This window comes from Drosophila erecta, unplaced genomic scaffold (genome assembly GCF_003286155.1).
Source record: "Drosophila erecta strain 14021-0224.00,06,07 unplaced genomic scaffold, DereRS2 tig00000126-arrow-pilon, whole genome shotgun sequence".
NCBI classification, from domain to species: domain Eukaryota; kingdom Metazoa; phylum Arthropoda; class Insecta; order Diptera; family Drosophilidae; genus Drosophila; species Drosophila erecta.
Genome location: NW_020825209.1, coordinates 3,575,346 through 3,599,638, shown reverse-complemented (window position 1 = coordinate 3,599,638; position 24,293 = coordinate 3,575,346). Strand labels below are relative to the sequence as shown.

The 24,293-nt window shown below is 41.2% G+C and overlaps 1 protein-coding gene across 3 annotated transcripts in view; it reads right to left on the bottom strand.

Moving 5' to 3' along the window:
• Positions 1-24,252, bottom strand: part of LOC6551118 (neurobeachin) — a 65,076-nt gene extending 40,824 nt beyond the window's left edge. The window contains exons 1-2 of one of the 3 annotated variants that reach the window (XM_026981982.1): positions 23,901-24,252; positions 7,834-7,938 (exon numbers count right to left, since the gene is read on the bottom strand). In XM_026981982.1, coding sequence (XP_026837783.1) covers positions 7,834-7,938; positions 23,901-24,197 — 402 coding nt within the window. In that variant the 5' untranslated portion in view covers positions 24,198-24,252. The remainder of the gene's footprint in view (positions 1-7,833; positions 7,939-23,900) is intronic. The other 2 variants (XM_026981983.1, XM_015155511.2) reach the window with 2 other exon arrangements.
• Positions 24,253-24,293: the final 41 nt, after the last annotated feature.

The window sequence follows — 24,293 nt, the reverse complement described above, 5'->3', positions numbered from 1 at the left end:
TGATGCTGTCAAGTGCCGCAAATTGAATTATGCACACAGAGAAGGTGTCGCCAAAGTCAACAGACTCTGATTTCCCTTTTTTCTCACTTTTTTCCTCGACTCATTTATGTTTTTTTTTTTTACTAGAGAGCACTTCTCGTAACAAATAGTTGGGCTGCTTTTCCACTCAAGCACTCGTATTTTAATAATTTGAGATTCCTTTGAATGGATTGTTTTTAAGCAGTTAAACATTTGTGTAACCCATTTATGCATTGAATAAATTTATTGGAAATATTTGTATTTTATGAGTTCTAGATTTGCAAATTAAGCTTAGTTCCTCAGTTGTGAATTGTGATCCAGAACTTGAATTCGTATTCAGAATACGAAACGAATCGAAATTCCCTGGCGAAGGCAATAGGAATCGCATTAAAATTTTCTCGCATAAATCGCAAAATGTGCTGGATGGTGGGGGGTGGAGGTGGGGGATTGGGGAAAAACAAAAGGAAACTTTTGAAGGGGGGTCAGGTGGTTTTTCCGGGCGATGGTGGTGGTGTCGTGTCAAACATGAAATTCAATTGTGTTGGCAAAAAGTGGCCGAAAGTGCTGCTAGCATATGCGTACTACCGGCAGTAGAGGGTTAAGCGGAACCATCGCATTTGTGCAAAAGTTTCACGTTGACATTTCCATAATAATTTTCTTTTCATTCTTTCCTTTTTTGTTTTTTTTCGGTTCTTTTACTTTTTGTTTTTGCTTTTTCCCACTTTCTGTGATTTTATTTGGCATTTTTTTGTCGGCCGCAAAAAGTTTGCATTGCTTTTGACGCACGACTGAGTAGCGGAAGTGGGCGGTAGGCTGAAAGTGGAGGCGGGCCATCGAGTGTGGGCGGTAAATGTGGGCAAGGCTAACCCCTTGTCGCCTGATTTGACCCCTTTCCCTACTCAAAAGCATCAGCTTTCGAGGCTGTTGCCTTTTTGCATATTGATGAGGCGCTGAAGAATCTTTTCGAACTGGGTGGAAAATGGAAAATGTGAAATCTAAAATCTATGTTCCTAAAGGGGTCGGTGTGCGGGTGAAGGGTGAAAAGCGCGTGTCAAAATTGAATGACAAAACTCATGTGTGCGGCATTATGCCGCATAAAACCTCACCTCTTTCGCATTTTCTACTGGCGACACATGTGCGTTGATGCTAAGCCCACAAGCCAAAAATGCAAAGCAGCTCAAAAAGTATTCCAAACAGTTTTTCACAGCGACCGCCAAATCCAGACATAACGCCCACCACCCTCCGCCCCTCCGATCGGCCACGCCCATATGGATATGGCATGGCTCGTGTGTTTGTCCCCAGGCCTTAGCGGAACAAGCTGAAGAAGCTCTCAACTTTATACATTTTTCATGGCTGGCAGCCAAACGGAAAAGCGGCATAACAACAAAAAATGAAAATATAAACAAAATACGCAAGAGCGACAAAAAAGAAAAACATCTATACTGCGGGAAAAAATTTCCATTCCATTTTTGCAAAAAAAAAAAGACTCTCTAATTGTAATTTAAAATAAGATTTTTCAAGGCCACCGGAGGAAACTACGGATGCAAAAATAGAAAATATAGAAAAGAAAATATACAATTTTTTTAACTGAAATAATTCTTGCAGTAGCATTTTAAGAAATTAGTAAAATCAATTACAGAATATTTGTGGCACCTTTAATTGCACTAATCCCATTGCCTATTTTAAATCTCCTTCACCGCATCCATGGTCAATAATGAGCTTTTAATTTCAATTGAAATGAACTTTCAAGATGGCTTTGAATTGGCTGTATAAAACTTCAATTGCCTATATGCTTGTGTATCCAAAATTCTTCCAAAATACCCCGTCGTACTTAAAATGCTATTAACTCAAGCGAGAGCACAAAAAAGGAGGCAAAAGAAGAAAAAAAATATTGAAACTTGTGCGGCTTTTGGGCTTTTCGGCTACGCTATTTCGGCTCATTTTACTTCAGACCATTTTGGTAATTCTATTTTTTCCGCGGAGGAGGCGTCTACTTAAAAATACATTTACACTTTAATGACGCCGACGCGCCGGTCTCAAAGGCGCTCAGAAAACCTAGAGTCGAAGCAAAAACAAATCAAAAAGAAATTAAATGACCTTTTCACATGCCAGACAATGCTTTAAACTCAACGGGGTGGCCCCAGGACGAAAACCATCGCAAGGGCGGGCACCAGTTTCCATGGGCGTAGCTAGATGGATGGTCCTGGGGGCAAAATGGAGGGCAGCCAGGAGCTCGGGGTCAGGTTCGGGTCATTCAATGTGTTTGACTGTCGTCGTCGCCATCGCCGTTGTCCCCTACGTGACGAACGCTGCCAATAACAAAAAATAAAACAAGAAAAGAATCCCAAAGAGGGCACCAAAGTACAAAAGAGTGTGGGCTAAAATCCGATTTCAAGACAATATAGAATAACGAAATACCCTGGCGACATTTTAAAAACGCATTACCATATACATTTATTTTCGATAATCGAACAATCAAACAGCCAGAGAACTGTAAAAGTGTTACCTTTCTCATATGAGCATTAGCGTGTGTCCAGTGTGACCAGCAAACGTATAGAAAGCTGATTATTATAGAGTCCATTCACCACCGAAAAGGGTATACACAAGTCAAGAAAAAAGATGAAAGCATATCGCCAGCGACACAAATGTAATAAAAGGCGGCATCAAAAGGCCAAAAACACACAAAAGGCGATGCTGCCAATACAAATGCCAGGTCCCGGCTAATGCTGAACCCATTTCAAAGTGTGTCCTTCCTGCCCGATCTCTCTATCTCACTCCCTCGTCGGCACCTATCCCCTTCGTTCCTTATCTGTCCATCTCTCTTTAGATGGCTGCCTGCCTGCCTGCCCGGCAATCCTTGCTCCATGTCCACCGTGTCCGTAAAACTTTTGTTATTCTTGTGTGCATTTCAATTCGATTCTGTCTCGTTTGTCCCTTTCCAACTCATTCTTTTCCTGCATCCATCTCACTCTCCCCATCTCCTATCGGGACAATCACAATTCATATTTAATGGCAAGTTCGATTCCTGGTGCCCTGCATTGGCGTTGGCATTCAGGGCCTTGACTTGCCCGACTTGCAGCAAGCCACTTGCATTTCAATTCAATTCGCAGTCAAAATGTGACCAGGGTTAAATGAAATAACTAAATGCTAACAAAAATCCGTAACCAGATATTGAAAATATAACACAGTGCGACGGGTTTTGGAGTATATAACTTCATTTTGCACCATGATTGTCAAATAATAACTCCGCTTGCAAAAAGGGACCAAAACAAAATAAGCGTAAAATAAATCCCCCGAAGAACGTTGCCAAAACATAATCTTCTTATGCTCATTGCTCAGCATTACGCAAAATACAGTCACACTGGCCTGGTGAATGGAAACAGGCAGCACCAGGGAACACAACAACAAACCAACATCGAAGGGTCGGGCCGTGGGTGGGCCGAATAGGAATGGAAAACTTATAAAATATCTGCGAGGAATACAAATTCAATTCATGAATAAATTTCATGTATAGCCCTTGGCTGGCTGCTGCTTTCTATTTCACGTATTTTATGGCGTGCGCCTCCGAGGTTATGTTGTAGAGGTTGCCATAGGGACACCATACCACACCATTCCATACCATTCCTTAGTATACCATTAAGAGGATAACACAGCAATGGAGGCATCTGCATATCTGCCTGGCTTTGCCATTGCCACAGGAGCGGCCGTGGCAGCAGCAGTTGATGATTTACCAAAGGGCCAACACATACTCCAGATAATTACGGCGCGGTCTAGACTTTAAAGTATGGGATAGGTTTCCCTCTCCCGGTGAAAGTTGCCAACTGGCAATGGAAAATCGTTGGCTGCCACTGCCACTGCCACTGCCACTGCCGCTGCCAAACATAATCACAAGTTAATCCTCCGTGTAACTTTACCACCAGCAACTGGGCATTTGGGCAGCAGAGTGGTTTTTTCCGGGGCAGGTTGGAAAATGTGGGAACGCCCTGTTCGAATGTAGATAAGCAGCCCTAAGCCAAAGATACAACTTTTAGATACTTGCCAAACTGAAATGTTGCGATGGCTTCGCTCTCGCACTCCCCTAAAAATAGCAGCTAAAGCAGCAGCTTAAAAATGTTTCATTTTTATCGCAGTAAGTCAGAAACCGAATGGGGGGAGAAGGAGCTGAAAATTCCTTTCCACGTAATGTCAGACGGATATCTCCTTTGCTAAGGTTTCCCGAACCTTCAAGCGAATGTCTTTATCCAACTTTGATGTTTGACTTAGCTCAGAACAGAGACGTAGATGCCTTCACTCTACAGACAAGGTTTCCAGTGAACTGCAACCCCAAAAAGAAAGTAGCTTGCAATATTATTTATTTAACAGCAGTGTGGCCAGACTCAAATACTGAAATACTATGTGAGATCAGCATTCCAGCAATCGTATGTATATAAATGTATATTGAAAAAAGTGACTACATAAAGCTCGAATTTTTTGTAAGCCCTAGGCGTAAATTTTCCAGCTGTTCACTTTTAAAAATACCACCTGCCTTGGTCAACTGTGAGCCATTGTTTGCAGCTTTAACCACGTTATTTACAGCACCGGAGGGGAAAGTGCAAAAAGGGGAATACAAACGACAACGAGATGAAGAGAGAACAAAAAGCGGAAACCAATTCGACAAAAGGTGAAAGGTGTTCGTCTGTTGATTCGACCCGTCCCTCTTCCTTTTGGACTCTCCTTTACTTCTATCAGCTGGGGGTCCTGGGCCATTTCCCCCTATTTCTTTGCCTCTCGTCTCGTCTCTTCACTTCTCGTCGCTGCTCCGTTCCTTTTGAGCTCTTTTTGACTGTGGCAAGAGTTACGCAAATTGCTGAGCTGGCAAAGGCTGTAAAATTTTATTGAGCATACACACAGCCGACGAGCCGGGACAAATATGCGGTGGCTTGGGGGGTGAATAAGTGTGGTGATTCGGTAGGTCCTGTAAATTCCGGTGACTGGTGGGCCGCATTACGGCCTTAATTTCCAAAAGAAGCTGTGATTTAAAGCCAAAACACGGCGACCAAAGGGCGATGAATTTATTGTCAAGAGTATAAAATGTTATGGCACCCTAAAAAAAAGAACGCAAAATAAAACTAAGGGCTTAGAGGGAAGCGTGTCACCTGTCGACGGGACAAGGACTAAAACTGTTATTTGCACTTGGCTCAGTTACGTGCCGAATCAATTGAGCAAAGGCTGAAATACCAGGGGCGTTGCTGCGAGGGGACCTTACCAGGAATGGGGAGTAGCAATTTCGGGGGACACACGACTGGGCACTGTAGTTTTGGGCATAAATCATTTAAGTCGCCTCCTTTATATGCGAAATGTTTACTCAACACCATTCGGAAAACGACGAAGGTAAACCAAATTTGTTGACCTATATAGCTAGTTCGAGCATCGAAGTTTCGAGTACCCTTGTTATAAAATCTGCGCTGTGTAACATATTACAGCATGTATATTATTTATTCAACATTATTAACTGGACAAATCTTAAACATACTATGTACATATTAAACACAGTTTTCTTTGTATATATGAAATTACAAAGTAGGACATTTATATACTTCTCAAAGTATTCGCTTTCTTGTAAACTTCGGGGCTAACATGTAATGCCCCATGAAAGGCTGCATAAAACGGAGTGCCCATAAAATTGTTGTAAATTCAGTGGATGGTTGCCATGCGGTTCGGTGGGTGGGTGATGGGTGGTTAGGAGGTTAGGTGGTTAGGTGGTGCTATTGGTGGCTCACACCTGCCTCGCATGCCAAATGAAGTAAAAGATCTTGGCGCCGGAAAATCTAACAACGTTGCCACACACCGGGTGATGCATATTTGATGCTTGTTTTACATATGCCAACAATCCAGGGACACATGCTTATGCTCGTAGCATATCCACCCAACAGCACATGCCAAAATTTGTCACTGACAATTTTCATTAATTTAAAAAGCCAAATAAATTGTGAAGCTTCAACCGCAACAAGAGCAAACATCTATGCCAACAAAGCGGAAACAAGCAACTGACGCATATCATTAAAGAGTAGTTACTGTGGGTGGTGCTGGGTGCGCATGTGGGTGGCTTGTGTGTGGGTAGGTGGCTGGTATAGCTTCGTTTCTCTGGGCGTGTGGTATGCATATGTAAGACGCTCTTAAATGGATCGCTTGTTTGTGACGCACAAACAAACACACTTACGCACTTGAAGGCAGGTAAAAGATGCCGGAAACCACTTGCCACCCACGAACACCACCCACCCACACAAGCACACCTTCGCAAAATCAAAATGAAAATCTGCTACAATGAGTGGAAGCCACCGAGCGGCATAAAGGTGGTCTAAATAACGGCAACGCAGCTATTTGGCTAGGGAAAAGTCAATGCTAAATTTGCAATTAAACAAGAAAAATACATACTTTTACTTACAGTAAGCTCTTTATTCAATGCTTAATAAACCAAGAGTATTTCCCATCTATATATCATGTTAATTATAAAATAACGAACATTCAGTTTAACTAGTACAATATTGTTTTTGTTCGCTGCCCTAAAGCGCCTATCAAATAAGATGAACATTTGATATTTTTCAAAGATTAATGTAGCAAACTCGGATAACGTGTTGTAATACTCCAACTGAAATGTGAAAATGTGAAAAATGTAATTTATATCCTAGAGGCGCGATTGATTGCGATATAAATTTGGTTATCCGCGTAGTTTTACATATTTTTTATCGTTCAATTTATCCGATGTGTTTTTGCAGTGGTTAAACGATTGAGTTTCCAGAGGCGGGTCAACGAACCAATGCAATGGAAACTCATAAAGCGGCAACTTTGTTGCGATTTAACACTGGCTGTTCGCCCATATATCTCTATATAACTGCGTACATATGGATATGTGGATATAAAGCTCATGTAACTTCAACTTCCGATGTCTGTGCCTTCGCACTTTGGATGACACCGGCAGCAACCAGAAAACCAGCAACCCACTCAGTCTGCCGCCAGTAGAAAACACTTCCTGTCATCACACACACACACACCCACACATAACACATGGTGGTGGGGGTGAAAGTGGGAGTGCGTGGGCTGAAAAAAAGAAACGAGAGAACCACCCACACACATGAAAAGTTACAGGATCCTTTCGCCAGCAGTCATGCTAATAATTTGATGGCACAAGCGAGCGAGCAGCGACAACGTCAGGTGTAAAATATTGTTAAGCGCAAACACCGAAGCACACACACACAAATACACTGGGAAAAAATGTGAATTACGCAGACACTTGATTAAGATTTATGATTAGCATATTTCCGCTTAGCAGTATTAGCAGTATTAGCCTTTCCCTATCAAAACTTATAAATAAACAGAAATTCAGAAAATTATAACGCTCTACTAAAAAGCATTATAAATAAAAACTAAAGCATAAATTCGATTAAGAGATGTTAGACAGTTTAGCTTTAGACAGTTTTTCTCTTCCTGTATCCCATATTCATATGCAAATCGGGGGGAAAGTGAGTAGGGCCAAACGTCGCCAAGGAAAACGGGGGAAAACCAGCTGGCGGAGCGAGTTGAAAGGCATTTCGTGTTGATGTTGCGTTTTCATTACGCGCAATTTCGGCTGCCACGCCTTCTGTGCTGTTAATTTTCTTTGATGCCGCAGAGCGAATTGAATTAAATTCTATTAAAAAGTCACCATCGCACAGCAGCTTCTCGCTTCTCGGTTGCTTACAAGTAACATGTTCATGCAGATGTGTGTTTCGAAAATCTGGGATTTGCCGCTTACTTTCCTGCGATTTTCGGTAGGACCCAGAAGTAAGAATAACTCACCTGCAAATTGGGCGGACAATGATCCAGCAGCTCCAGCATATGTTTGATATTCTGCGCATCCTGTATCACAAAATTCAATTCCATATCGAATTCACCGCCGACCAGCTGTAAATAAAAATATTCATTTATTGAAACATGTGAGTTAAACGTGTGCAGTATGGAAATTGCATAAACATTATGGGGATATTGTAGAATAATGTTGAGAATTAGTCGCGTTTTTTTTTTTTTTAATTTTTTCTGTTTGGGAGTTAAAATTTATTTTGTTGGCTGTGTGTGGATAATCAGGGGACAAAATATGCGAAAAGTTGACGGCAGATTTGTAATTGGTAAAGTTTGAATTGGAAATAATGGATGTGTGTTTTCAAAGCGTGTGTTCAAGTGGGTCGGACACGGAAAACGCAGATGGAAAATGGGAAATGACAGACAAAAGTTTTTCAGGGAGTTGAGAGAGCCATGAGATAACGAAACAGAGGAGAGCGGAAAACTAACTATTGGCTTAAATCCGTTGATTGGGTAAAATCAATGTAGTTTCCATTTATCTAGACCACACAAAAGCGCAAAGCCCCAGATAACTTTACGGGCTACTTTTAATTGAAACCAAATCCCATGCGTTGCAGTTCGCTTGTATGCATTTAGTTATTTTATTTTTTAAGGAATTTCCACTCATCGTAAAACTTCTATAACAATATACAACTATATTGGTTTTAAGCTTAAAACTGAATACTTCAGAGAGCTGAATCAGCTTAATTGATTTGGGAAATTTCAGTATCAATTCATCTAACTCATCTTTATGTACTTTTTTACTTAAAGTTTGAAGAGCACCACTACACAAGCTTATTATTGAATACTGTATCAAAACAAATTTAAACTAATTCACTTTGATCGATGATGATCTGCGTTTAGAAAGCCAAAATCTATGCCCTATCGAAATAAGGGCTTTCAATGGAAGGGAAGGGGATTATCATTTAGCAAACCATTTGCTTGCTGTTTTTTCTGCTGCAGGAAAAGCCCTCGCCTCCAGCCCTTTATTTTCAACCCCATTATTACTTTTTCAACCACCACCCCCCCAGTTGTTAGTTTCCGTGGGCTTAGGCTAAGTACAGTCGAGTGTGTTAACTGCTTGAGAGCGTGTCCTAGACACATCCTTTTGCCATCGAGGAGCAATCAGGGCGTCCTTTCAGCGGCAACAACAATAACAATCAAGGCTGCTGTGGGGGAGAAAAGCCCTCTTATCCCCAGCCCCCCAACCACGTCACAAAAAAGGTTCTAACTTAATTATGCCAGGCGCCAAGAAAATCCACTTCCATCGAAATTTCCGTCCCCCCTTTTAAGGCTTGCGCCCAATGATGTCAATATATAAATATATATATTTTCGCCAAATAAAATTGTTTTTCTCGCTTTTTGCGCGCTTTAATGAAATCAGCAAAGATAAATTTTATAAATTGATTAGAGTAGTAGAAATAGAGACGTTTCTCTGTCTAGCTCACAAGTGGTTACAAGTGTCCTTACACCAAAAGAAAAAAGAAGTAAACACACACACACATACACACACCCATAGGGCGTTATAAATCCCCAACAGTATTTATGTCTGTTTTTGTTTGTTTTTCTCACATTTTTTCTGTGTAAGAAAACTTTGGGGAGTGGGTAGTGGTTTTGACGGCCGACAGTTTGGCGCCTGGCCATCAATGGACCACACCCACAATCCAGTGGCCTTTACCCGACCCTTTGCCCATCCAACCCATCTAACCACCTACTCACTACTTTTGTACGAGTGCACTCGAGAGCCGCTTTATAATTATGCGAAAACGGTTTTACCGGTTTTTTCACCCACATATTTTTTCCTTTTTTCTTGTTTTTTTATCCTTTTTTGCGGTTTATGACCACTACACACATAACCACGATTTGCCTTATCACCTGGCAACAAAAACAAGAACTGCAGGAGCATGATCGAGGGGTGAGGGGGAGGGAAAAAGAAGGGGAAAGGTAACAATATGGCCAGCAAATCTGCCGTGATGCGAACATAAAGCGAAATCAAAGCCAGAGACTTCTCGCCCTCAGAATTTCCATTCGCTCGTTTTTCGTGGCAGTAAAAACAAACAGCAGAGGATCCAGCCATCTAAGTCCCTCGGATTAGGGAGCAATTTATAATGCCCCCTTAAGTCGGTTACCCAACGAAACCGAACCGAAACGATCCACCACCAAATTCAACGAATGGATTTTCGCTGGAACAACATTTTGATGAATTTAATTTAAACCCATTTGCGACCAACAAATCGAGCTTTGTGCACATTTGATCTATTTCTTTATTTATAACTTCGATTCAAAAAAACATCAAAAAAACTACAACAAAATTAAAAGAAAAAAATAGATCCTGGTCAAGAATACATATACTTTATATGTTCGGAAACGTTTCCTGCTGCCTGTTACATACTTTTCAATGAATCTAGTATACGCTTTTACTCTACGAGTAACGGGTATACAAATTAAATAGGTGAAAAAAACTTGATATATAACTAGATTCCATTGCGCCAAAAGAAGAAACATAATAATAGAAAGTGGGATGGAAAAATGGAGGTGGGGTTTGCGGGCAAAACGCTCATTCATATTTAAATTAAACTTTGTGGAAAGTTTTTCAAGTTTTCCTACCCATCAAACCAGCCTCCCCAATTAACGCCACCACCACCTATTTCAGCGTGTCTTAGTACAAGCATTTTAAACGCCGCTTAATTATATTCCTGTGCCACCCCCACCGAGAGCATCACCAAACACACCCCACCTCAGGGTTTTTCCACAGTTTTCTCAACGTTTCTGCGCTTTCTCCAGAGAGCCCGAAGCTTCGCACCTTCTTCTAGCACATTTAGTCAATTTTAAGTTCATTTGGAAAAAAAAAGTTTTTCTTTCTTTCGTTTTTTTCTTTGCTGTAGATTTTCTACATTTCATTTATGCGGCGGAAAAGCTGTGGAAACTCTGGCATTGACGTGTCGCCTTGTTATCCCCGCCCACCTGGTCGCTTCTTTAAAGTAAATTGAATTTCTATTTTATTTAAAATGCGCATTGAGACGCACTAAAAGTTTCTCAAGTGGCGGCATTTCCCCGGGGGAAAAGTGGAAATGCCATTTTTTTTCCTTTTTGTTTATAGGGCGGTGTGAAGGTGTAAAAATTACAATTTACACTGGCAATAAGACCGAAATTTCCTTCTACGTTTTTGGTTCTTCTTTTGGGGAAAGAGGAACTCGATTTCCCGTCATTCTCTTTGCAAAGTGAAAGAGAGTTTGTCTTATCTCTTTTGTAATTCAATTTGATTTTAACAAGGTGGTGGCGGAATGGGCGGAAAATATGGAGGGACATTTACTGCATTGAAACTGTAATTGAGGCAGCGTTAACTTTTTAAGTGAACACAAAAGTGACGCTTATATATGAAAATTGTAGTTGAAATTCGTTCCATTTAAGTAACAATCAAGCAAAAGTGAATACAAGTTTCTTGTAATGTATTGATTGATTCGTTGCTCGCCAACCTCTGTACTAGGTTTTTTTGCTCACATTTTCACAGCTATTGGCAATCCCCCAAGAACCTTGATTACGCCTATGCAGATATTCACAGCAATTGAGTCGCTGGTCTCGGGAAAAACTGCCTTTGCCATCCATTTTCATTTCTTCTTGTTTGGGGAAATGCGTACTGTTATGTTCTGCCGTTTCCTGACTATTCTCGCCAGACTTCCTCACACCAATTCTAAGTTTTTTGTTGGTTTTTCTTGATTTTTTTCTGGGACAAGGCCCTCATCACCATAGCACTTCACTCCCCTTTGCTTTGTGCCGTATTTCCTGACTTTCCACACTTTCCAAACGCCCACATCAACCCCACGCCCCTTTCTTGTGTCATTAGGGAATATTCGCAGTTTTCTTGTGGTTAAGCTTTTAAAACAGTTTTGAAAAGTACACAGGCTCTAGGGTTCCCCTTCCATCCACGCTTATCACGCGTAAAAATTGTTGCCACAGTTTCTTTTTTTTTTTGCTTTTTTTCGGGTGCTACTTTTAAGTTTCGGTTTTGGTTTTGTTTTTCTTTTCTTTTTTTGGGTCTTCACTTCTTTGTGTGCCTTACTCAATTTCTGTTTTACTTTTGCTTGGAACCAAAGGCACGAGCAAAAAAAAAACAGAAGAGGAAAGAATTGCTCGTTGGGGAAATTTTCCTGCTCAAGTTTTTATTGTTTTTTTTTTCGGTTTCGTTATATGTTTTTTTTTTTGGCTTTCGTGGCACCTTCTCGAGGGCTTCCCAAAAGCAACTTGGTAGATTACTTTTGATTGTTCTATTTGAATATTTTACAGCTGGCATTGCGGCAACTCTCTGGCTGATGGCCTCATTAGTTGCGACTCCATTGGGTTCTGGGATATATCAGCTCTGTCTTTGCTCTTTCTTACGAATTATTGATGATCCGGGGGGTGTGTGGGGTTGTGGGGGCTGGTGAAACTTCCATTTTCCTCAAATCCGAAACTCCCACATCATTTATCATCACGAACAATTGCCCCTGGCCTAAATATTCCCCTATAATTATTACTTTTCCACCGCCTTTCACTGCCTACTTTCTTTGATAAAAGGATTCCTTGGTGCCCCATACAAACACATGCACGCTTAACAGACAGACATCAATCAGATTCCAGGGAAAAAAAGCACCGAAACAAACAAAGGAAAACAATAAAGCAAAAACAGATGGCATGTGGTTGCACTGTTACAAAGTCAATGAAATATTTATTATGCTCGGTAATTAGGAACATTTGTGAAAATTTATTTAGCGTCTGCCAAACTGTGTTTCATAATTGATTTATATTGGTTTGAATTGTATTCATTTTATTTCAATTTTCAATGTCAACCTGTGTTTTGTTGGTTTTTATTGGTTTTGATTGTATTCATTATATTTCCTAATATTTCAGTTTTCAGTGTAAGCCTCGACTCCTTAAATCCAGGTTGCTGTAGTCTCCCGCCCTTTTTTCGGCATTCAACATTTATTTATTTTTTTTCCCCGCCGCCTTTAATCTGTTTTATCTGGCACAGCTTTCGCTCCACGGCTTCTCCTTATCAATATGCAAAAGTTCGTTCCGGCAGAGAAGGCGAAGAAATGGGGAGTGGGCGTGGCATGCTGGAAACTTTTGGCTAGGCGGCAGCTGATTGAGTGCATAGTCCAGTGGACAGGAGGCTTGGCAGGGTCGGGAAGGGGCAAGGGAAGGACTCACTCCTCTGCACTGGAAATTGTTAAGCATAGACATTAAAATAAATTTATGCCATAAAAATACGCACATATATACATATATATACGCACATATACATAAACACTGGGTAGATTTGGGAAGTTGACTGAGCACAGAAAACGCTGAAAATTGTTTATCGCCATGAAAACTTTTCAGTTTGCCCCTGCTACTGGTTGTTCTTGTTGTTTGTTTGTTTGTTTGCTTGCTTATTTTTCCTATTTTCTGTTGCATACTTTGCAGCGCATGTATGTGTATGTGTGTGTCTGTTCCTTGCCTGTGTGCGTTTTCAGTTAATCGAAAAAGTTAATCATCGAAGTTTTGCGCCACCAAAGCTGCTTGGTCACTGCGAAATTTATTTCATGAAAAACAAATAAAATTAAAAAAAACTTTAACTTGCTATGTAGGTCTTAGTTAATCATCTTCGGAATGCCCCGGAATGGTCTTAAATTTGATAAATCCGAGTAGTTGCAAATCAACGACGTACGCAACTGAGTAACTTGTACATAACAATTTGAAATCAAATTAGCCATAGCAAAAGTGTACATTTGGCAAATTAGGAACGCGCAGTGTGTGTGTGTGCAGCACTTCCTTTTCATCATCTGAATATGATTTGGCCTTTTTGACTTTGATTTCGAGGCTTACAATTATTACCTTCCCAGTTGATTGGCTGCGTCAAACCAGGCCCAATCAGCCAGCCAACCACCCGGGAAACATCGCACCAGCCAAAGGAACATCCACGATCCACCATTAGCCACAATGAGCTTCCTTTTAGCGGAAGTTTTCCTCGCCCGGCAAACATTTTCTAGAGACGAGAAATTGCATTGCATATTATTTGCTGATTGATTGAGTGATTGATTACTGGCAAGGTACCTTCGACAATTTTAGACCCCAACCTTTGTGATGAAAAGGAAAACACCCTCTTTGCTGTTATACAGCTTTGCTGCTATTGCTGCTTTTACTGCTTTTACTGGTGGCACATTATAGTCATCACGTAGATATTTTATAGGCGCCGCTCCATTGAAAGCATTACAAATTGTCATTTGAGCCTGGGGAAAAGAAGAAGCGAACAGCTAGCAACGCTGAGTTATTAAGTGCCAAATGACAGTCCTCTCCTTGTCCTTTGACATTGACTTGACTGTCGGGACTTTCCGCCTCGCAGCCCTCAATCTCCAAGCACCCCCTTTCCACCAAAAAAAAAAAGCGGCCATTAGTTTGTCATTGTCTGCGACATCCTCGACTTTGAACGTCAATAATTGAGCGTAAAATATGATTTACAAAAAAAAACGTGAATGGTGGTTGAAAGTAAAGCATTCGTCCTCCCGGACGAGATGAGAGCACCTGCACTTGTCTTGATTGCTGTCTAGTCTGACTTCTGGATAATAACGAAAATTCCACTTGTATTTTGTGTGCACACACCTACATTTATACTCGTATATAGAGCGGCTCCTCCTCCGCCGCAAAGTTCAATTTGAAAATGGTGCGGTTAGGTGGATAAGAACTGCTTCACTGCGCTTTTCAATCTGCACAAAAGGCCAACGCAAAGTCGTCGAAAAATAAAGACAGAGCGATAGAAAAGCACATATTACTTGCACAACAAAATGAAAAATTAAGAAATCCTCTACAGCGAGCACAGCGAAATACATATAATAAAAGTAAGGGAAGGGCAAAGGAAAAGGATTCAACGGTGCTTTTGGCTTTCGGCCACGAATGCATTTGTCTGCTGATGGCGATGTTCGTTTCGACCGCAATTCATCAGGAAAGGAACTTTGTTCAAGCTGGCAGCTGGAATCGGATGCTAGACAGGATTTGGGATTGGAACAAATTAGATGACAGGATATTAATCTGGCGGGCGGTCATGGTGGATTATTGATGATTTTTGTTGCAATCAGGAAAGCATTGCTTTCTTTTAGTTCGATTTGCTTGAGGAAAGTTTCATTTAATAGCTTAAATCGGTTAAAATATTTGCCATATGAAGGCCAGAAGTGAGTTCATAATTAACCCCATAAGTTTGTTAAGATATTTCAAGTAAGTTGCAACTTTACGTCTTCCTAAAGCCGGTATATTTGGCTTTAAGTATCTTTAATATATGTATGCTCATCCTTTTTGCCTCGCCCATTCTGCCGGTGAAATTACGGGAATGCACAAACAAATGGCCAAAATGCTGCTGGGCGTAGAAATGTGGGCGTGGCCTGCATGGGGAAGCACTTTGCAACTTCCTTGCTGCAATTGGAGTGGCGGGGCTTTATGGCGGCTGCCACTTCGTTTTGGCACAGGTAAAAGACAAAGGAAACGGAATACTTGCAGAAAGAATATAAAAATAAAAATATAAAAAAAAAACAAAAAACCATATAAAATAAGAGACAGGGAAGTGCGCCTTTCAGCAGAAAAGCCAACGGCCTCTCTTTGGTTTTTTGCTTTTTGCAAAATTATACAAAATTAGCAAGGAAGCTTAGCTTCAGTTTCTGTCCAAAAGAGGGGCAAAAAGAGGAAAGAAAGGAGAAGGGCGAGGAGACAAACTCTTGAAAGCCAAAAAGCCGCAGCGAAAATGGGAGATGGGGCTAAAAAGGTGGCCACTTTGCTTAATTAAACGCGCCAGTTTCGTTGTGGCTAGAGATTGAAAACTGTGCCAAGTGGCTTCAGTCGACACTTCAAGTTGCTCCCTCCGCTGGCTGGGACAATTTTTAATTTAAATAATTAAAGAAAAGGTGCCAACTTGAGTTTATCAGCCAAAGAAATGCGGAAGTCTTGGTGCAAACACAAAAAAAAAGAAAAGAAAATTTGTAAGAGATAGGAATAGGAAAACAAACACCCACCCTAGAAAATGCCATCAGCATTCGGCATCAGCACTTTTCATTTTAGCACCTTTCAGCAATAAAATTTTCTGCACAACTCGACAATTTTATGCTCTCCTTCAGACAAAAGGTGAAACACAGAAAAGGGAGTCTGGGAAAATAGAAAGCGAACGACTAGTCGTAGTTAAAAGATCTACACGCTCCGATAGGCGTAGACTTTTTAATGAAAAAGCCAAAGGAGAATATCCTTAGTAGAAAAAAAAAAACCCAGGCTTGTACAAAAGTTGCAAGTGAACGAGTCTGCGATGTTTTGCCATAGATAAGGACACATCCCTTTAGACCCACAAGCCCGAATGACTCCAACACACAAGATGGAGATGGTGTTGCCCCGATAAGGTCACTCTATTGGGTGGGGTTAAAAATGAGAGAGCCTCCTGCGACAAAAGAAGTATCTAAATATCAGATTATAGAAAACACCAGAAGCTGATCCTTTTCAAAGAAAGGCATGGCTGGCCGAGGAGCATGACTTTACTTTAAGTTTACGAGTATATCAAAACAAAACTTAAATTATAAGCTATCAATTTGTTGGGCACCTGTCCCACAATGGACTAATTATGCAAAATAAACTAAACCGATCGATTTAATAATCCCCAAAATCCAGCATATTAAATGGGATTACAAATTCGCCCTTAATTGAATACAATGAATTAAAGGCTGCCAAGGGGCGAATTTAAGACAATTCATCGCATTTCTCTCACCCCCTTTGGTCAGTTGCTTGGACAAGTCAACTAATTAGGTGCCAAATGAGAAAAGAAAGAAGGGAGAATGAAACTAAATGAGAAAGAGAGGGCTGCACGGAGTCAACGATTAGCTAATAAGACGGTTGGCAGTGTCAGTGGCAGTGGCAGTGGCAAACTTTTGCCATTGGCCACTTTGTGAAATTGTTTGCCATATTTGCAGCTGCTGAAACTTTATCGGCCGTGCCAACACCCATACCCGGACAATGGACTCCACTCACACATACTCACTGGCATACTCACACATACTCACACATACACACACACACACACGAACTAATCAAATAAGCTGAGCCAACTTGAGGCGATGAACAGAGTAGGGCGGAGCTGTATGGGCTATGTGTCCTATGTCCTATGTCCTTGGATCAAGCGATGGCCACGCGCATTGAATATGGAATATATGCGATGGCAAACACAACAGCAGCAGCAAAGCAGCAGCAGCTAAAGCAGCTTCAGCCGCCACATCAACACCAACAATAAGGCAGCAACAATAAGGACTCATGTCCAGTGCGGCAATATGAAGAGCCTTTATTAAGTAGAAGGTCATATCGAGTTACACACTTCATGACGAAATTTGCACAAGGGGAGGGAAACGAAACATGTGCGACTACACTACGAGAATAGTGCGCGTTCTATTATTCCATAAAAGGCAAAGTTGCCGAGCAGCACTTAAGCTAGTGATTGATTTTACTATGCTCTTCATTTTAAATATTTTCCTACTGATTGGTGGTTAATTTCGTGAATCGTAAATAGCAACCAAAATTTTTCTCTTTCTGCATCATGCAACATAGAAGAGGAATGAGCAACATATCACAAACTTGGTGGGTTAAAGTTTGTCAAGCTGTCGCTGCTTTTCCGTGGTAAGTGGCAGACTAATTAATGAATTGGCATAAGTTTCTGGCTGTACCCGTATACTAGGCTCCCAAACGACTCCACACAGCATAAATGTCAAAAGTAAGGGAAGAAACTAGCACAAACTACATGTGCGTTCTTTGTACATCTTGTGTAATTTACTATGCGTTTGCCGGACTAGTTTAGTACTCGTATTCTATTACGATGCCCAGATGAAGGCACCTTTGCATTTGAGTATCTAAACTTTGCTTCAAGGTTTCAATAAGTAAGTAATTTCCTCATCTATCCAAAAACGGAAGCCCAACACCAACCATAATCATAATCCAAGAATTGCAGTTTGACGCTGGCAAAAGGCAAACATTTCTGGGCCGCTGGTGGAAGTTTTTCTAATTGCTGCGAACCAAAAATCCAGCTAACAGCCGCTAAATCCGCAGCACCACCCACTGTGTTATCCACCGAGTCACGGAGCCACCGAACCAACGTTGAACCACCGAAAACGTGAAAGCCGGCAAAATTGCTGCCAATTAGAGAGTCTTGTGCGAGTAGGCAATTATTATGCGCTAGATGTTGCTGCGGCTGATGCTGAGCCAAATTAGCGACAGCAACGAAATAAGTTTCCCTGTTTAACTACTCTCCTCTTTCTCTTCTCTTCTCTTCTCACTCACGTACTCCCTCTCTCTCTCTCTCTCTCTTTACATTATTTCCTACATTTTTATCCACCACCCCATTTAAGTGGTTGAACAAAAATTTTTAGCACACTTTTAAGCGTTGGCTGTTCTTTTTTTGGTTATTTTTTTGTTAAAGCTCTTTCAGGGCCAAAGTGCCATAAAAAGCACAACAAAGAATTGCATAATATAACTATGTCTGTATGCGCGTGTACGCTGTATTGTAAATCTAAAGCCGCAGAAAAAAACGGCAAATATAGAAGAGGAACATTAGCCGCATTTTGTCTTGGCAAACACACACGCACACACACACACACACCGAAAAAAAAACAGTAAAAATAGAAAATACACCAACACACGTGTCCATTTTCTGCATGCGAATCACGTAGGTAAAAAAGAGGCGGCAAAGGGGCGTGATGTTGCAAAAAGGGGAGGTGTTGCTGGTGTTTTTGTAGCTAGTTTAAATGCTCAACGCCATGCCATGCTCATTTTTTAGTGAAGTTTTATTTCGAAAGACAAAGTCTACGACATGTACGTGCAACAATACACCGGGGTAGAAAGAGATGCCACCAAACAGCCAGGAGCCACAAGAAGAAGTCGTGCTAAGGGGCCAAAAAGAGATGGCTACATATAGATAACTAGATGGATGACGCGAAAAGGGGCCGCGCGATATCCATTTAAATAGATGATGGGCCATATGCACCTGCCCTCTCTTTCGTTCTCTCTCTCTTTCTCTCTCTCTCTATTTTCCCAACTCTTTCTCTTGGCTTTGCACAGACTAGCAAAATTGGCAGATTCTTAACAACACTTTCCAGACATACAATGAATTTCAAGTCCCGAAATGCGAGGAAAGGCATTCGCCTCATGAATTGAATCGATCCTCCCAACTATTTGATACTCTCTATAAAAGTACATTTTGGAAAAACAATCACGTTTGGCAGGTTGACAATGACATGCGCCCAATAAGGAAATTGCTAATTTTAATGATGGCCATAAAAGGTTTCTCAACTTTTCAGTTCTAGAAACTCAGGGTTCTTCCTATCGCCGAGAAAGGCGAGAAAATTGGGCGACACAGAATATGTACCATACCTAACAAGGATATATCTTTTATGACTTTACAATGCTATCATTCTTTTCTTCAGTGCATTGTGTCTGTGTATTTGTTGTACGGTTTTAGTTTGTGCTTAATAAACTGTTTAAGTTTTGAAATGCAGACGGCTGAGTGGCAGACAGAATGCTTCAACAGTCGGCCAAACTTATTGTTCAAATTGTGCCACTGGCAACAAACACACACACGCACACCCATATCCAGATGCACATAGGCATGCACACCACGCTATACACACACATACGTGACTGCATAATAAGCAAGTGCTTGAAAGGCCTCAAAAGCAAACAGCAACAACAGCAACACGAGTGGAACAAGCCACCTCAACGATTCTGTTTGGGTTGCTGATGATGCACAGCCGTCAGTGGATAGGGACAATAGGAGGTTTAGAACGGAGCTCAGAATGGGTGAAATGGGGGTCAGTAAGGGTTTGGTATAGCGTTGGTATGGGGTTGGTAAAGGGTGAGTAGGTGGTGTACCAGGGGCACAGCTGGTGTCTCTGCATGTTTGCCGCATTCGGAGTGCACGCAAATTTACATAGACTCAAGCATCACGTTCGCGTTTCACCTGTTCATATAAAGGAAATCCACGGCAGAATGGCTGCGGAAAGTCCAGGTGATTGGAGATGGGTAATCTCGGAAAAAAGATCTAAGACGATGCCAGCAGCGATTGGCTTGATCGTTATCCTAAACAAAATTAGCAAAAAACTAGATTTATGAGCAATCAAAGTTGAATATTATATAATATCAGATGAACATTTCTCATCAGCACACATGTACATATGTGCAGGTGTATGTGGGTAATTTGGGCCCATTCGAAGGGTTGACATAAATCGATTACCCACATTTGGTGATTTTTGTTTTTATTGACATCATCTTTTAAAGATGGCTTTCAAGTAACGACGCTCCAGCCGTTTGGCCAGCCTCCACAAATTTTGCAGTGCCACCCACGTCAACATTTGGAAATTGATGATGTCGACGAACATTATGAAGTTCAATATTCTGGATAATGACGACAAATTGCGCAATATTTGCACCAGACAGCAGAAGCCATGTCCTCAGGATCCTGATGGCCGTTGGGTGGTTGCTGGTTGCGTTGATAGCTCGAGTATCCTTCGTCACCGACTCCACGGCTGTTACTGCGGTCAAACATGATTGATGAACGCTAATTAATGCGGCGGCCCTTGCCTTCGTCTTATTTCGATTCCCTCACAAATTGTGTAATTAATTCCCATCTTGAGTGTCCCAATAATTATGACGCCCACAAGAAAACATCTCAAGTTTCCCATCTTTATTTTTAATTTCCCCACCAAGCCACTTTAATGGACAACAATGTCGCGTTCATGTCACTAAGTACACACTGTACAGTACTTCATAAACTCTCAGTATATGGCTAAAAGTTTGTTTGTTTCGCAGTAAAGAATGTCGGCAAACTTAGATCATTTTAGGAGTCAATATAATAATCCAATTATAACGGTATTTTTTTGTTATTTTCCAGAGACTATTTCCTTATTTATGGCATTTCCCTTTGGACCATCGATATTACCCTATTTATCACTCCGTCTCGAAGGAATATTGAACTGGTAAAAGCGATTTCAGGCCACCATTTACCACGGTTGGTGTGGTTTTCTCTCCACTGCCTCGATTCGCTTTGCTTCAGTGGCAGACAGAATTGACAATCATTTTACACTTGGCAGGATATTATGTAAATTGCTTTTCATATTTGTGCAACATTTAAATTCGCAAACGCACACACACCCATGCACAGCCACATACAGGCATAAGCAAACTGCGGGATAGAGAGAGAAAAGCGGATGACAGCCGTTTGGAAAAGTAGGCGGTGGAGGAGTGTGAGTGAAAAGTAAATCACGACTTTGGTAGATGGTGTTGATGTCAAAGCAAAAAGGCAAGGCTGAATCCCGGCAACATCATTATAACGATAGGCAGCAGGCCCCAAAGGCTGATTGAATACAATACTGACTGGCTGACGGACTGAATGAATGCCTGAATGGATGAATGAGTGAACGAGTGAATGAATCAGTGAACTACTGACTGCTGCATGAACGAGACAGCAAACACTCAACCTGAAAGAGACACAGATATCGAGTCGAGGCCTGGGGGAGAAATTAACGATGCGCGAAAAGTATCTTGCCGATTTCAAATGGGGCATGGCCGCACAGCACAAACACAAAAAAAATAAACAAAAAAAAATACAGAAGGAGTTAGCACCCAAACCGTGCCAAAAATGCATTAATGCAACTTCGTAATAAACGAGAAAATTACATTACTTAGTAGCAAAAAAAGGCAATGCTATTACTTAACGGGTAACCGCCAGTCGACTATTTTGAATATTGTTTTTATGGCAACAAAGTGCCTGTTTCTCCGTCTCCGCCCATTTTGGGCGTCTCTGTGTTTTTACGTTTCCCTCGGTTTTACCATCGTTTTTTATTTATTCCTCAGTCTTGGCCAAAAAAAAAAAATAATGAAAGGGCGAGGGGCAAAGGGGAAAAGCAATCGCAATGTGTCAGTTTTAATGGGCCTGCAATTGCCGCTGGCTCTTGATGTCGGTCTACGTCTGTGTCGCTTTTGCTGTTTCTTTCTGCTCCCGCATCCCTGTCTCTTTCCGTTTTCCTGGCGTAGAGGAATCGCTGTAGCCGATTGGGTGCTAAGTGCATTTCCAGGCCGCCACTCACCCCAGAATCCCCTCTTCATAACGATAGGCCTGCAATTAAGCTTCGAGCCAGGGGGCAATATAGAAACCGTAAAAAAAAATGTTACAAGCTTATTTAAGGGTGCCAAGTTACAAGCCCATCCACTACAGCCATGTTTATGACCATTGAGTTATTGGCCAACGATTACTGGGATCAAATTTTGGAGCTTAATATTGCAGGGTCTCGTTCCACAAATTACCAGAAGTTGAAGAGATCTAGAAGGCTTAGTGCCTAATATCACAGCAATACATTCATAATATGGTAAGGTTTTTAAATTTACTCAGTCGAAAGCAAGCAAGCATATCGTAAACATCGTATTATAAGTTTAAAAGGAAAAAAATACAAGTAACAGAAAGGAAATAGAAATCAAAATACAATAAAATGACTTGCTGCCAGAATAGAAGGATGCCGTTAAGAAACGCGACGAAGAACCATACCGACGAATATGGACATGAGCTTGATTTACTGCTGTTCTGGATAGCCACATTGTCCCAGCAGATTACCGATTTGCGGGCCATATTGAACGCACTTCGTGCTCAAACGGACGCGTAATACCATTTTAAAAAAATGGTTGTTTCTTTGGGTTTTGTATAAATTTTGTGAATATTTTTTGAAAACATTTCTTACGGTTGACAGCAATGCCAAAAGAATTTATGGGAATTCAACGCGAAAAGAATTCGCAGTCCATCAAAATCAAATGCTTATGGAAATCAAGCAAGTAACAAAATACATGTCTTAAAAAGTTAAGGTCTGCTAGATGTTCTGGAAAAACCATCATTGATCATGAAATAGAAATACAGAGAACCTGCGATCTAATTTACTTAACATTATTCACTCGCCCAGTGGACGAATTGGAAAATTGATTAAATAAACATTTAAATGTTCAGCATGGCCATAAACACCGACTTCATTGTCATTTTCCATGACAAATCAAAATAAAAAACTATCCAGATACCTTTAATACCAGATTTTTGTTCACAAGAGAATTCATGAGAATTCAACGCGAAAAGAATTCACAGTCCATCAAAATCAAACGCTTATGGAAATCAAGCAAGTAACAAAAATACATGTCTTAAAATGTTAAGGTCTGCTAGATGTTCTGGAAAAACCATCATTGATCATTATATAGAAATGCAGAGCACCAATTGGAAAATTGATTAAATAAACATTTAAATATTCACCCTGGCCATAAAAACCGACATCATTGCCATTTCCCATGACAAATCAAAATAAAAAACTATCCAGATACCTGGAATACCTGATTTTTGTTTTGGGATTTGTATTGGGATTCATAAATCTGTTGGATATTTGCTCTTCATTATCTTCGCTTGGACGTACTCACCTGAAAGTAAAGGAAGCAGAGAGGCGTTAGTGAGTGGGTCAAAAATTTGTGTAGACAAGCTGAAAATCTTTATTACACACGCCCACATGTTTGTGCTTTTTTTTTGGGCTGGTGAGGGATGGCTTATGGTTGTCGGTTTAAAAAGGGCCCATAAACTAGGTCAAAGGTTCTCCCCTCTGCATGCCTGGCAAAAATGTAGTTATAAAATCCAAAAATCAGCTTGCCACAGGCCTGGTTCTGCGAAATGTATTTGCCTATTTACAGCCTATTGCACATTTTGATGGCAGGCCCCAAAAATAGACACAAAAAAAAAAAAAAAAAAAAAACGTACAAAAAGTAAGGAAAAAGGAAAAACTTAGTCGAGCGCAAACCGAAAACTAAATTGAATTGTGCCATGGGGATGGAAATGTGGGTGTCTGTTTATGTATGTGGATGTAGATGTGTGTATATTTTTGGTCTCTCTCTCCCTCTCCCTATGGTATGGCATTTTGGTATGGTATATATATACTGTGTAATATTGATAAACCTCCCATTCCCTCTCCCACTTCGCTCCCACTTACCGAGAATGCTTTGAGAAATACCAAACACTGTATGATGCCCTCCATGGTGTCGCCGGTTAGGCAGAAGGTGCCCGTTAGGTGGCGTCCCTTGCGGCCCACTGTCGCCGCCGCCAGCGAGGCATGGACCAGCGCCCTCTGTTGCCCGCCGCCGGCGGCTAGGGCTGTTGCACCACCGCCCACACTGACCATGCCCTTGCCAGCGGCGGCGGCTGCGGCGGCAGCTGCTGTGGCCACAACGCCACTGGTAAGCATTCGTGGCAATGGGGCCGCTCGCATCAGACGCTCCAGCGAGTCCATGGCGGCAGTTTTTGGAACACTGTTTATCGTTTATCGGTAGAATCGTTGATTTTGTTTTTCCTTTTCTGTTTTTTCTTTTGGTATTTAAATTTTTTT